The sequence below is a fragment of the Neopsephotus bourkii genome, unplaced genomic scaffold, assembly GCF_033783945.1.
Source record: "Neopsephotus bourkii isolate Nb327-2 ecotype Australia unplaced genomic scaffold, CSIRO-AGI_Nbou_v1 NB_39, whole genome shotgun sequence".
Classification (NCBI taxonomy): Eukaryota; Metazoa; Chordata; class Aves; order Psittaciformes; family Psittacidae; genus Neopsephotus; species Neopsephotus bourkii.
Genome location: NW_026900556.1, coordinates 825,376 through 839,439, shown reverse-complemented (window position 1 = coordinate 839,439; position 14,064 = coordinate 825,376). Strand labels below are relative to the sequence as shown.

The 14,064-nt window shown below is 52.8% G+C and overlaps 1 protein-coding gene across 7 annotated transcripts in view; it reads right to left on the bottom strand.

Moving 5' to 3' along the window:
- The window catches only part of MPRIP (myosin phosphatase Rho interacting protein), a 73,476-nt gene that overhangs the window by 16,643 nt on the left and 42,769 nt on the right, over positions 1-14,064 (bottom strand). For 4 of the 7 annotated variants that reach the window (XM_061346092.1, XM_061346082.1, XM_061346062.1 and 1 more), the window contains exons 8-16: positions 12,497-12,635; positions 11,875-11,991; positions 9,205-9,261; positions 8,325-8,393; positions 8,034-8,123; positions 7,583-7,692; positions 6,609-6,647; positions 2,797-3,382; positions 1,097-1,213 (exon numbers count right to left, since the gene is read on the bottom strand). In XM_061346092.1, the coding sequence (XP_061202076.1) occupies positions 1,097-1,213; positions 2,797-3,382; positions 6,609-6,647; positions 7,583-7,692; positions 8,034-8,123; positions 8,325-8,393; positions 9,205-9,261; positions 11,875-11,991; positions 12,497-12,635 (1,324 nt within the window). The remainder of the gene's footprint in view (positions 1-1,096; positions 1,214-2,796; positions 3,383-6,608; positions 6,648-7,582; positions 7,693-8,033; positions 8,124-8,324; positions 8,394-9,204; positions 9,262-11,874; positions 11,992-12,496; positions 12,636-14,064) is intronic. The other 3 variants (XM_061346071.1, XM_061346117.1, XM_061346108.1) reach the window with 1 other exon arrangement.

The window sequence follows — 14,064 nt, the reverse complement described above, 5'->3', positions numbered from 1 at the left end:
TGCCCCAGGGAAGTGGGAGTTAGTTACTCTTCCAACACTGCCAGTTGACAAGGAACTCCTCCAAGCAAGCACCATCAGCCTGGGGACTCCAGAAGTAAATGTATTAAGAACTTCTCCAAGGAGATCACTGGCAAGGAAGGCAAGATCCTCCCCTACCTGGGCTGGCTCCACTGCCTATGGAACTCCTTCAGGGGAGATTCCTCCCATGGGGAATAAGGACACAAGATTCAGCATCCACACCGGGTTTGCTGCCATGGGAGCTCAGTGTGTGGCCACTTCCACCCAGAGCCGAACTGGCCAAGTAGATCTGAGCAGGTCAAAACGCTGCCCCTGCACAAAACAGGACTATGGACCCATGAGAGCAGCCAGGAGCTGCCCTGCAGGCGCCACGGCTCCTCCAGGCACGGATGCTCCCAGAGGAAGGGCTGGGAAAAGCCCGCTTTGTTGGGAGGAGGGGAGGGAAGGCTTCCCAAGAGACTCTCCCATCTCTTTTGCCAGGACCTCCAAAACACAATTCAAGGCTTTGCTGAGGAAAAGCACCTCCTAAGAGAAGAAACCACCAAGATCCAAGACAACAGGCTGTCCCCCTGCTCTGGCTGCAGGGAACGTGCCCAGGAGATCCGCCTGCATGTGCTGTGTTTGCCCATACAACCACCACACCAACTCCTCATCATCCAGGGGCACACTGGGCTACAGGATCCTTAGGAAGCCTTATTCCCACAGCCTGAGGGGAATAGCTGGGATACAGAAAGAGGGGAACAGCGGCTGCACAGGCAAACATGGGATAGATCAGAGGTGGACTTCGTTGAGATCCCACCTGCTTACCACGGCTGTGTTGTTTCCCCTCAGGGATGCTAGCAGGCAATGCTACCTGCTGCCTGCTGCATCCCAGTTTTGTTAAGCAGATGATTCTGCAAGGCTGCAGAATTAGCAGTGTTTGCAAGAAGGTCGAAGCTCCTGGAGCCCACTCAGTGGTTCCCATCTCTGCATCAACCAGGATGCAACCACAAGCACCCCAGGCCAAAGCCCACCATTCAGTCCCCCTTGGGCACACACGGAGAAGAGGATGGTTTCTCTCTCCTCCCCGCTCCCCTACCTGCAACACGTAGCCCTCCCGGGCGCTCTGCTCCCGGCCCAGTGCCACTTTCAGCTGGTCCTGCAGGTGCCGGTTCTGCTCCAGGAGCTCCAGGGCCTCCTTCTGCTTCTGCTCCAGCTGGAGGGACACAGAGACAGAGTCCAGAGAGTTGAGCATGGAGTCGGTCATAAGGAGCAAGGGGTTTGGAGGGGATACAGAACAGCATGAACGGGGCTTTTGATGGCACCGCTGCTTTGCTTTGCTTTGCTTTGCTCTGGGATCCGTGTTTCATTTTGCCAGGCAAAATCCCTCCCCACTGAAAGAACTGTGTTAGGATTAGTTTAGTCCTTAAAGCTCCCTGCAGCAAAGGATGAATGGCACCAGCTCGTGTCAGGCATGACCCTGGCAAATCCCAGCCCAGTTTGGATCGGCGATACTCCTGGTTACTCCATGCCTGTACCCCTAATACACCTCAATCCCAACTAACAAGCAGCTTTGTTATCCCAGGCATGGGTCGCTTCCAAGTGAGCTGAGTCTCCTTTCTCTTCCTAAAACCTAAGATTGTTTGATGTAGGCTCCACAGAAAGGGAACCTTTGTGGTGTGTGCTACAACTGAAGCCAGTTATGGCTTTGTGGCCATAACCACAGACACAAATCTCTACAGCCATACAGAAGTAGGAGCTTGATGTTAGGGTCTGGTTGACACCCACCAGTTGTGCTCATCTCATCAGAGCCAGGCTGGCCAACAACCAGCATGAGTGCAGGCTGCATTGGCTGGGAGGGGGTAACAAAGTGCTCCTCAAGAACAGCCCCTTCTGCAGCCATGGGAACACGAAAGCTGCTGGCAGGGCTGAATGGGAATGGACACGGATCTGTGCCCTGCCAGCTCCCCAGGGCACCCTACAGCATCCCCACCCCTTGCCACTGCAAAGCAGGGATGAAAGCAGCTTTTTGAAGCAGAGAAGAGATTCAGAGCAGCCCTGCGGAGAAGGACTTGGGGGTGCTGGTTGATGAGAAAATGAACATGAGCCAGCAGTGTTGCTCTTGCAGCCCAGAAAGCCAACCGTATCCTGGGCTGCATCAAAAGGATTGTGACCAGCAGGTCAAAGGAGGTGATCCTGTCCCTTTATTCTGCTCTCGTGAGACCTCACTTGGAGCATTGTGTGCAGCTCTGGTGTCCTCAACATGAAAAGGCCATGGAACTGTTGGAACAAGTCCAGAGGAGGCCACGAGGATGCTCAAGGGACTGGAGCACCTCCTGTATGGAGACAGGCTGAGAAAGTTGGGGCTGTTCAGCCTGGAGAAGAGAAGGCTGCGTGGAGACCTCAGAGCAGCCTTCCAGTATCTGAAAGGGGCTTATAGGGATGCTGGGGAGGGACTCTTCATTAGGGACTGTAGTGATAGGACAAGGGATAATGGGTTCAGGCTTAAACAGGGGAAGTTTAGATTGGATATAAAGAGGAAATTCTTTCCTGTGAGGGTGGTGAGGCACTGGAATGGGTTGCCCAGGAAGGCTGTGAATGCTCCATCCCTGGAAGTGTTCAAGGCCAGGTTGGACAGAGCCTTAGGTAATACGGTTTAAGAGCGAGGTGTCCCTGCCCATGGCAGGGGGGTTGGAACTTGATGATCTTCAGGTCCTTTCCAACCCTAACTATTCTATGATTCTAAAGCCTTGCTCAGGCTTCCTACAGTTACCCCAGGCACCCTACCCCCCCCTTTACCTCCTTCTCCAGCAGTGTGGTCAAGTGCTGCTTCGACAGCCCCTCATCGCGGTCCTCGGCATTGGCGAGATGCAGCGGCGCGATGGGGATCTGCTTCTCCTCCCGCAGCGGCGTGGTCTCCACTTGGTGCCAGCGCTGCTCGATCTCCACGTGGACGTTCTGCGGCTTGATGTCTGCCGGGACGGGCAGGATCCGATCCACCTCCATCCTCAGCGCCTCTTCCGAGCCTGCCCCATCCACAGCATCGATCATCTCGAAGCGCTTGCGCCGTTCCTCCCGCCGCCGGGCCCTCTCCCGTTCCAGCTCTCCCGGGTCGGCGTCGCTGGCACCGGTGTCCCTTGGGAAGGCGGTGGAGCCGCTGCTGGAGGAGTCTGCGGCGTTGGCACGCTCCTGCACCAGGGCTTGCTGGATGGGGCGAAATTCAGCCCAGTCAAAGGTCTTGGAGCGTCCTTCTCGCCGGCGCTCCCGGGCACGGCTCCGCTTCTGCTCCGGGTCCAGCTCAGCTTGTTCCACATCTGGCTTCTCGCTCGGCTTTGGACCAGTCTCGAAGGAAGAGCTTGTTTTGCTTTTCTCTTCCGGCAGAGAGCTGTGAGGACACAGAGAGGGTGAAGGGAAGTGTCAATGGGTGCTCGAGACAGCCAGGCGCTCCCGTGCATGCCTTGAAGAGCTGGGTGGAAAGGGGCTGCTGGAAGCCCAAGCCAATGCCACGTGGGTGCCCCGCTGCCCCTCCATCTCCCATCGCCTCTCCGGTGCAGGAGCTGATGCTGCCTTTCCCCAGGGTCACACTGGTGTGCAAAGCTTTGGTGCAAGCAACCCCACCTGCTCTGCAGCTGATCCCAACCTCGCTCCTCCTCAGCAGCTGCCCCAGGGCTGGTGACCATGACCCAGCAGCAGCCTGCGGCCGAGGCAGCCACCCCAAACCATCCTGCCAGGCAGGGAAGAGGCTTCCAAAGCTCCTCCATCCAGCACCCGGTGGCTGGCTCAGCGCCCACCACCCTGGTTGCAGGGCTCCATGCACACACACGCTGGTCGATGCAGCCATAGTCATGTACTTGCAGGGAGAAGGATGCCACCAGAACCACCAAAGTCAGTCTGGCTTCAGAGCTGCAGGGTGAGAAGCACAGAGCAGCTCCCAAAGGTAACAGGGGGGGGAAGGTTTTCCTTGAGCTTGGCAAAGTCGGGGTATGAATGGGTTGAAAACTTCTCCGTGCCACTATCTGCACTGAAGGCACAGCTCTCCCCTGGGGGACCAGCCTTGAGGGCAGCATGGGGTCTGCACGCTGCATGAGCGGTTGTCAGTGCAGCAAAGGAAAGCCATGAGTTATTCAACAAACGCCCATTTCTCAAGCAAGGAACAATTCTGAGTGCTGAGGTGGTGGGTTGGGAGGGGAGACAGGCTTGTCAAGCAGGGAGAAGTTAATAGGGGAAGGTAATACCGTTTCCAACCTATGGATAGTCCATAATGCAGGATTAGCTTATTAATACATGCCAGCCTTGTCACATGCAGGTCAAAATGAAAACAGAAACCAGCAGTGTGCTAAGCCTGCAGAGGAAGCCATCCCGAGGGAATGGGAGGCAGGTGCTGAACCCTCTTTGCTATCAGAAGCCCCTGAGATGCCTCCTGATGCTCAGCCCTGCTTGCTCAGGCTGACTCCTGGCTCTCCCTGCTTCCAATACAACCACAGCCTCCAGCCTCCAGCATAGCCTCGATAAGCCTTCTACAAGGATGCAGCAGGAAGAGCTGGAAAGCAGCTCCCCAGGCCCTTCCCTGCAGGTAAATCACTGCCACCAGGGCTCTGACCCATGGGACCACATGCACTGAGACTGCAGTGACCAGGAGGGAGCAGCACAGCTTCTCCTCCAGCCTTGGAAACACACCCCAGCAGCCAACCACCTCAATGTATGTGCATACACCCAAAACAAAGGATGGAGCAGAAGAGATGACTCTGCATGGGTCTGGGGCTAGTATCTTCCGATGCACTTTCATCCACCATCAAACCACAGGCTCAGTAGAGCTGGGTTGCAAGACACACAGGCTAAAGGCAGCTCAAGAGGTAACTCCTTTTTCAGCTCTGCCACTTGCAGCTAATACAATAAACCCAAACGGCACCACGATGAAACCTCCTCACTCTGTAACCATAAGAAGACACTGCACAACTCCAAAGCCAGGCACTCAGTCTGGAGTCAGTGATTCCAGCTGTATTTAAAATCAGCACAACAGGGATGAGACTGAGTCTTACACTGGAGAAGAGCACTAGGAATGGGGTCTTGGGGCCCCTTGGATGCTGAGGAGAGACAGAAATGATGCTGCTCTAAACACCACGTGGAATAACCTTGCTATTTCTAGAGGTGACACATCTCCCAAGCTCATTTCTCCTCTGCTGCTTTGCAAAGGGCATGGGATGTGTGTTAGGAAGCAGCCACTGGGGACTGAGTTAAGACACTCGTAAGACTGACCCAAACATTCTCATTTCATCTCCCACAAACGCCCATGGCTATTAACTCTGCTCACACATCTCGCATCTCCTCCATCCCAAATCTATTCACATCACGTGTGTGTGTGTGTGTGTGGGATCTTTGCCTTGAAATGGTATTTATAGGTCAAAATGAGAAGTTGGGGGTTTAATACAGGTGGCTGTGGGAATGGTGTGTTCAAGAAGCTGCAGGCAACTGGGGGAGCTCCCCCTCACTGGGGAACCAGTGCCCCACCATTGAAGCAGCCACCTTGTTGCTTGTGGGTATATTATATCTGCATGGCGATCATTAGCAGAGGGTAATCAGTGTCTCTGCAGACTGCAGGGCAGTGCTGAGGGCAGGGAGCAGAGCAACATCTGCCTCCCCCCCCTCCATCCCCACCAGGGGCTGACACATGCAGCAATCTAAACAGTAATTAGGACTTGAGTAACGAGTGGGTTTGGCTCAGTGGAGACATGGCAGTGGGTTAATGAGAGACAGGTCTGCAGGGAGTGTATGGAGTCAGACCAGCCCTAGGGATGGGGCGAACACCATCACCATCCCAGCACAGCCAAGCACCCAGGCTAACATCCCTCTTGCACCCCAGGTGTGCTGTGCAGACATTGGCCACCTCTCCATCATGAGCCTTTGGCAGTCTCCTTTGGCTTTCCAGCAGCCCTGTTCACGAGGTGGCTGTGGGTGTTAATGATGGGCCTGAAGCCAGGCGGGATGGGATGGGATATCCCACACCATGGCAAAGGGCTTGTGAGCAGGCATCAGTGAGCACAGCCCTTCAGCCCACAGCAACATGACTAACCCACATACCCCATCCAAACCAGTGCAAAACGACAGAAGTGCACCTATAATTCCCTTTTCCCCAGCTCAAGACTGTGATTCATGGTCTATTAATGCAGTGTAACAAGTTACTGCCCAACTGGTACCTGCGCTTGGACCCTCTCAGGAGGGTAAACCAAGCCAAACCACTTTGCATGGGCTTGAAGCAGATGTAAAGGCAGCAAGCACAGGTCTGCTGTGCTGCAGTAACCTGCTGGGCTATATCTGGCTCTTAAAAGGAAGAGAGATCCCCTCCAATTTCCTCGGTCTTCATCTTCATCTATAGTCACATCGGAAGATACCAGTGTGGGGAAATCAAGTGTCAAGACCAGGTTGCTTCTTCCCTTCTCTCTGGCTTTTATTTAAGGGAAAAAAATAATAAAGTGGGGTGAAAAATAAAAGAAAGAAAACTAAATGGAAACTGCAGGACTTCCCATCCGAGGTGCAGAAAAGGAGCATGCAGTGAATCACGAGATAATACAAACCACAGAACGTTAATACAGGAGAGAACACAGTTTTCCAACCTGGGCTTCAGCACGGATAGTTTCAAAGAGAAGTTTTTCCTGGGATTGCATGGAAATCAAACACACACAGGAATGAGGAGAGAGGTGGCTTCCCCGAGACCCCCGTGAGATCCACCAGAGCTCGGGCAGGGCTGGGAAACGGTGGCCGAGTGCCAAGCGGGATGGGGAAGGAGAGGCTGGAGCATCTCCATGGCAACAGCACCGGGTGAGAAGAGCCATTCCATCAATGCAGGGACAAACCTGGCAAAAACCTGCTTGTTTCAGCTACAGTAAGGACAGGAGACGGAGTTAATGGTGTGTCCGTGTCCACGAAGCCTGGAAGAGGTGGCCCATACAAGTGTGGCTGGCACAGTTAGCTGTGAGGAGGCCAACCACCCTTTGCCCACAGCCACAAGCGCCCACAGAAGGGACTCTGTGAAGCGAGGGGGTCCCTTCCTCTGGCACTGGTGGCAGGAGGAGATGAGAGTGTTACTACAGGGGAATGAGCTCTGGAAGACCAAAAGAGGAGGGAAGATTTGCTGGCTGGGCTTTAAAACACATCCGAGCCAAACAGCTTCTAAACTGAACCTTGGGCTTGTGCTGCTGTGACCCGCGAAGGGGATGGGCAGCACGTGCTGAACAGTAGCCAGAGGAAAGGGGGAACCCTTTCACACAACTGAATCCAAGTGGTTTCACAATACCTGGTAGGAATCCAGAGGAGCCTTGATATAGGAACAGTATTGCATATTCCTACGCACAAATTAAAGCCACATTTTCAACCCTCTTTGAAACGTGCACGCGTTTAAAGAGTAACTCAGCATATCAGCATCCCCACAAAGCGTATCCAAAATAAGCCCAGAGAGAGAGATGTGAGAAAGAGCTGCAGCTTCCAGGAATGGACAGGCTCAGAAAGAGGAGAGAAAAGGGATAAGGGAAGAGTTATTCCTGCATAGCAAACCAGACAACTGCAGGAGCTGCTCAACTCCCCCCTTTACCTTGTTACATCTGGAGCAGTGGTGGGGCGAACGTGCTTCATGATGGTCTGGATCCAGTTGCGACGAATGCCCGTTGTCATGGCAGAGAGGGTGAACTCCCCTTCCTTTGTCTAGGGAGGGAGGACGGGCTCAGAGCAGCTGATGGCACCCATCAGGGTCATCCCACACACCCCAAAACCACCCTGCACCCAGCCCCAAGCACCCAGTGGTGGGACATCGCTGCCTGGCTGTGTGGAGGTTGCATCCAGCCCCTCCATCCCTGAGCGTGCTCACAGTGGGAATTAGGCCATAAATCCCTGGAGCATTTTGGGGGTGCTGGGTGGCCTCTCTTATGTGTCTGGGGAGATGTTTCCTTTGCCACAGATGAGCATCCCCAAGCAGCAACACAGCATAAATGGCCCCATTGGCTGTCCCACAGCCAGACTCTTCCTCCTTCCCGTGTTTTCCTTACATGGATCTGGAAGCCGTAGTTTCGCTGAACCGGGTACTCAGTAACATCATAGCACGTGGATAAATCGATTTCTCCATCCAGGTCAGCTGCCTGGAGATGGAAGAGGTGAAATAAGACACAATGCTTTACAACCCCAAAGTGTGCTGGGCTCACAGGGTCCTTGGGAAGCACAAAGCTCTGAAGAGCAATGCTCGAGGACCTCGGCATCTGTGAGGACAGCCTGCCTGGGGTTGGTCTGGGAGCACCTGGGTGCAAAGCAGTGGGTTGAATGCTGATGGAGAACCCACTTACCTCCTCAGCCACTGAATCCCGGTAGTATCTCAGGCTCTGGTCGGTCAGCACAAACCAGTGCTTCTTCCACTAGGAAACAACCAAGATGAGGCAGTTACACTCCTGCTCCTTCCCTACTAGCAGAGCCCAGGCAGCTTGTCACAGTCACCCAGCACAGATACCCTCACTTCCCCTCAACAGGATGAATGGGAGGTAAGGAAATCCAGGGAAGAGGATTGCTAACAGCCAGCACACCCGTGCTGGCATCAGTGCTCGCCCCTAAGGCTGTGATAGAGCAGCACATCCTGCATCCCTCTGGGAACGGACAGGAGGAAGGCAGCAGTGGCTGCTCCCCTCAGAGCCAGCTCAGAGGCATTTATTTATTCCTTGGCCTTGCCATTTCCCCAGTGCTCTGAAGGCCTTATCTGAGCCTCATTACTGACGCCAAAGGGGTTGCTGGGTCACAGGGGAGCCGGCTGCTCCCGGTCTCATGACTAATAGAGAACGGGAACACTAAATCGGTCCTGCAATCCAAGCTGCCCCAGCTCCTCAGAAACCCAGGACATGATATCCCACTGTGGGGCTTTGAAACGTCCCCAGGACAGAGAACCAGATATTCCCGCTCCAAGACAAACACCACTTGCATAGGGCTTGCACACAAGCACTGCTGCCTGGCTCCAGCGTTGTACAAACTCCCTGTCACTGCTCTGCACCTGCAACTGGTTTCTCCCATCTGGAGCATGGCCCAATACTCACCCACCCTGCAAGGGCACTGGAGCTTTGTCAGTGCCAAGAGCAGCCCCGTGTGCAGCCAGGACATCCCCAGTGAGCGCTGGCTGCATGAAATCAGGACATGGCACCAAAGGACCAATGCGAAGGACAGAGCTTCCCCCAGACTCACCTGCCCGTCCTCATACTGCTTTGTCAACCAGCCCTTCTTGAAGTTCAGCAGGTCAGGCTGCAAGAAAGCAGAAGGGGGATCAGAGAGGAGGGCAAAAGCATCTGCACCCAGAAGCAACAGCAATAAAAGAGGCCAGTAACAGTTAAATTCAGAGAACCACAGAATAGTTTGCATTGGAAGGGACCTTTTTAAAGGTCACCTAGTCCACACTGGATCGTTATACTGTGTGGTGGCTAAATGTCTGCTCCCAGGAGGAACAAAGACTTGCTGTATGGTTTATTCAGGCTGTTCTCTTCCTAGCACTCCCCTTGGCAATTTCCTACTGCTACACCAGCATTACAGAGGAAGGAGCAGCAAGGAATTAGCAAGACTGCAGGCAGTTCTGTCCCTCTATTATATATTACAAAAGAAAAACAATGTGCTGTGGATGCAAGGCTGCAGGGTTCAAAACAAGGCTGGAAATCCAGGGGATCCAAGCACTGCATCACCCAAATGACACCTGCTCTTTACTCCAAAGAAGATGCATTGGGATGTTGAAGCCCTGAGCAAAGCAACCAAGGCAGCGTGGGATAACCCCTGCCAGCCCTCACTCCCAGCCCTGCCCATGTGCAGGGAAGGATGTGGTGGAAATGCTTTCACTCCCTCGAGGCTGAGCTCTTCCAGCTGCTCCATGTGCTGCAGAGTGGAGGAGGAAAGGACAGCAGCGTGTGAAATGCAGCTGTAGGGCCTGAGACAGGGTACAGCAATGGGATCAATGGAAAAGTGGGGTCTGGAAGGCTGTTCAATCAAACCGATGCTGTGAAGCAGACATATTTGGGTGCTCCCATTGCAGTGGGAAGGTGGGAATCAAGCCTCATTCCACAAAAACACAGGGGGAAGTAAATGCCATGCTGCCCCTCATGAATGCATGTGGAACGGGATGAGTGAACAGGCAGACAGCAGGTGGAGCAACCCTAACTGGGATGTGGCTGCAGGCAATAAACCCACCCAGGCCTGCCAGGACCTGCTGATGAGGCAGCAATAAGCCACGGACAAACTACAGATAATATTGCATTGGCCATGACTACATCCATCTCTGAAGCAGGCTGAAAGCTGGGTATCCTGATCTCAGCCCTAACTGACCCTGAAAGCAACACCACCACTTCTTCTCTGCCAAAGTGTAGGTGGGATCGTGCTCTTAAGGTCTGGATCCTGTTGAAGCCCTTTCTTATATTACAGGAGAGCATCAGGAGAAGAATCTGTATTTGGATCGAAGGTAACTGGCTCCCAACTAAGCACTTTGCAGAGAAGGAAAACAGAAGGATTACAAGGGTTAGTTCTCACTTGTTTTTTATCAACTGGGAATAAACAGAATCTCCTGGAAAAGCAGATAAACCTCTCCTCAGCAGCATTCCTACTGCACCTCTTAGTTTCCCTAACATTTAAGCCAAGCTGTAGAAGCAGAAGGAGAAGAGTGACGCTGCTAAGCAGTATATGCATGTTTCAGAGCGGGCTGCAGTGAGATACTACACAATGATACTCAGATGAAGCACTTGATGGAAGAGATACCCAATGCAGCAAAGCCACAGCTCTGCTGAACTCACAGAGCCTAACAAGGGATGAACTCTCCCTTGGCTTTTATCCTGATGGATAACCTGATCTGACACAGTGAGCTTAATGGGTAGGGGAGAGTCTTGTAATCCTGGTTGCAAGCCAAGCAAGCATGTAGGTTTCTATGTTGCTACTTTGACATCAGGAGTGGCACAATAAAGGTGTATTTAATGCAAGGAAAAGGTTTTGTTCCCGCTGACTTCCTTGCCTTCACTGGATGCTGTGCATTGCCACTTCATGCACACTTCTTGCACCTTTCTCTTACCACCAAGAAGTTACAATCACTCTTATGGCTGTGTAAGTCCACATGAGGACTCAGCCACTGCATTTTTCTGCAAGTCCTTGAATGGAAGTCACCCACCCACAAAAAATGCAGCTTGTATTTACAGTGGCTCTGTAATCTTTGTGAGAGATTAGCAAGTGTATTTATTCTGTTCCGACAGAAGGGTGGTGAATGAGAGGAAAGCATTCTGTGTTTGTTCTGTACTGTTTGCCTTCAGGTCTGGTGAGCATCTGAAATATGCAAAGGGAGGAAAGCTTAGGAGGGACGTCTGGCCCTTCCTCACAGCCTTCATCCCGCTCACACTCACCTGCAACTGCACAAACATCAAGGTAGGGGCATTAGAAAACTGGGCCATGTGTTAGCTCTGTCTGAAGACGCATCAGTCATGACCCAGAGACAGCACAGGGCAAAGAGGAGCTCTGGCTGGTGACCCCAGCACCTCAGGGGTGACCTACAGCATCAGTGTCTAACACATCGAGCAAAGCATTGAGGACATGGGGTATTCCAGGGAAAAATGACAACCAAAATGGTTGATTTCCAAGCTGCTGCTGTACATGAAGGAAAAGGACTCCTTGCAAGACTGTTTTAAACAGTAGATGACAACAGGTAAGAAGTGCAGCTCTCTCCAGCTGAGCCCCTATGACTCTCACTGAAACCTGCTCCAAATCTGCATGTATCCTATATCCTATGTCCTAGTTATGAGGAGGGAAGCAGACAGCCCAGTTCTCACTGGACCTGCCTGAGAAGGGCCTCTTGCATCCTTCCCCAAGGCAGAGGACACGGCCCTGGTGTCTCACCGTCATAGAGGACTCCGTGGACCTTCTGTCCAGTGACTTTGCCCGACGGTGCGGGGACAGAGGAGAGGCAGACACGTCCAGGATGGAGCCCACAGCTGCAGCTTCACAAGTGAAGTCCTGTGTGAACAGCGTTAGCCCAGATCAGTGCAGGAACTAGGACAGAGTCCTGCTCTCTTGGCTCATGGCATAAAAATCCCTGTTATTTAAGGGGCATCTCAGGCTCAGAACAAGTGTCATTGCACTGGTGACACATTTTTGTCCTCTCAGGCGTTAATTTGTTCCCAATATATCCAAGTGTATCTGGGACTCTCAAAACTCCCCATTTCTTTTGTTACCTCGCCCCATCCTGCTGTGTCCTGCCATGGCAGATCTGAAGTTTCCCTGTTTCTATTTTGGATGAAGGAGAAAAGACAGCCTGATTTTCCACTCTGCAGCTGGGCCATGGGAGCAGAGCAGTGAGCAGCAAACCTGAGCACATAGAGTGGTCCAGCTCCTGTGTGAGCCTGCCTGTGATCCAGATCCCCTGCTCCACCCAGGGACAAACCCTCTATAGCTAAACCTATAGCTAAACCTGCCAGATCCCATCTCCCAGACCCCACAAGAACTGGGATGAGCAGCTTACCCGTTTCCGTGGGAAAACCCTCTTCTCACTCCTGCCTTGCCGCGTCTCGCTGGACAGGGCAGCACCCGACACGTTCGTTTCCATGTGCTCTGCGTTCTCAATATCTAATGCCTCAAACTTCTCAATTACCTGGGATCTCCTGGAAAACAGACAGGAAAAGAGAAACCAGAGCCCATTTAAATCCCATAACTGAGCTCAGTTGTACAACCCCACAACTGCTTGACCCATGGGCACCGTGCTTTTGGTCCCCGTTTCTCTGCATGCCCCAGCGTGCACAAATCCAGGGGAAACCACCCCAATCTGACAATGCATCATTGAAAATGGGGACAAAACATCCCTCGTAGCCTCTTAAATCCCTAGAAACCCCTTGCAAAACCAGCAATAGCTTTATACGTGTATATTTTACAGCCCTCTGAGAGGCTGGGATTGAGCTTTGGCTCAAGCTTTGTCTTTGCTCTCCAGTCCTGCAGCTATCAACATCCCCCCCATAGGCCACAGAGCAGAGACACATCAGACCCAGCTGGGGTGCAGAGGCAATGGGTGGCTATGGGTCACCCTGTGTGTTCCCTGCAGTAAGATAGCCTGTAAAAACAGCCCCACACAGGCAACACCCAAAGGGCTGCACTGAGAGAAGGGTGTTCATAGGTGCCTCCATATAACGGGTGTGCCTTGCAGGTTGGACCAGCTGAAGAGGCATGAGATGAGGAGCACCCTGAGCAGGCACACCAGGGCATCCCCTGTAAAACCATGGGGCTCAACCCTCCTCTCAAACTGGTCTGTAAATCCAGTATGGACAGCAGGGAGCGCAGCTTGGGATCTCAGATACCGCCTTGGTGACCCACTGCACTGTGGCACTTATGTCTCTGAGGATGGAGGAGAACTATGAAGAAACGTGGATAGAGCAGGAGTCAACCCCAGACCAAACCCAAATGGGATGCTCCTAGGAAAGAGCCTTGCAGGTGGAATTAAAGCACCATTTCAGCATGAAAAGCTGCTTGCTGACCCACAGGGAATACTGCAGTTTTCAAAGGGTGTCTTAAGTCGGCATGCCCATGTCTCTCTATCAACCTCAGGTCTTTGATCACAACATGGGAACATGAAGCATTAACCCACCACCACCACACATGCCAGCTGAGCTCCAAGCTGTGGGGTTTAAAGCTCAGTTTTGAACCTCCCCAAAAACTCAGTCCAGGTGGGTTCTGGATGCAAAACCTGGACCCACTCATGCCGCATCTCGAATCAGGGCTGATTGCTCTGTGTAAACCTCTAATGTGCATGAAAACCACAACGGCAACCACGTGAGGGGAAACAGGTTGTCAAAAATAACATTCTTCACACTTCCCAGAGAAAGAACAGCAGATTCAGGGCTCAAAACCCAAGAAACATTCAGTTTTTAACCAACATTTGCACCAAATTCCATCAATGAAACCAACAGTCTGAGCACATCACATCCCTCAGGGAGCTGGGGCCCCCCACTGCTCTCAGAGCCAGGCTGCCAGGACTGGGTGCTGAAGCCCACAGGCAAAGAGGAAAGGACAAAATTGGTTATGGGAGACTTTGCTTTGTAA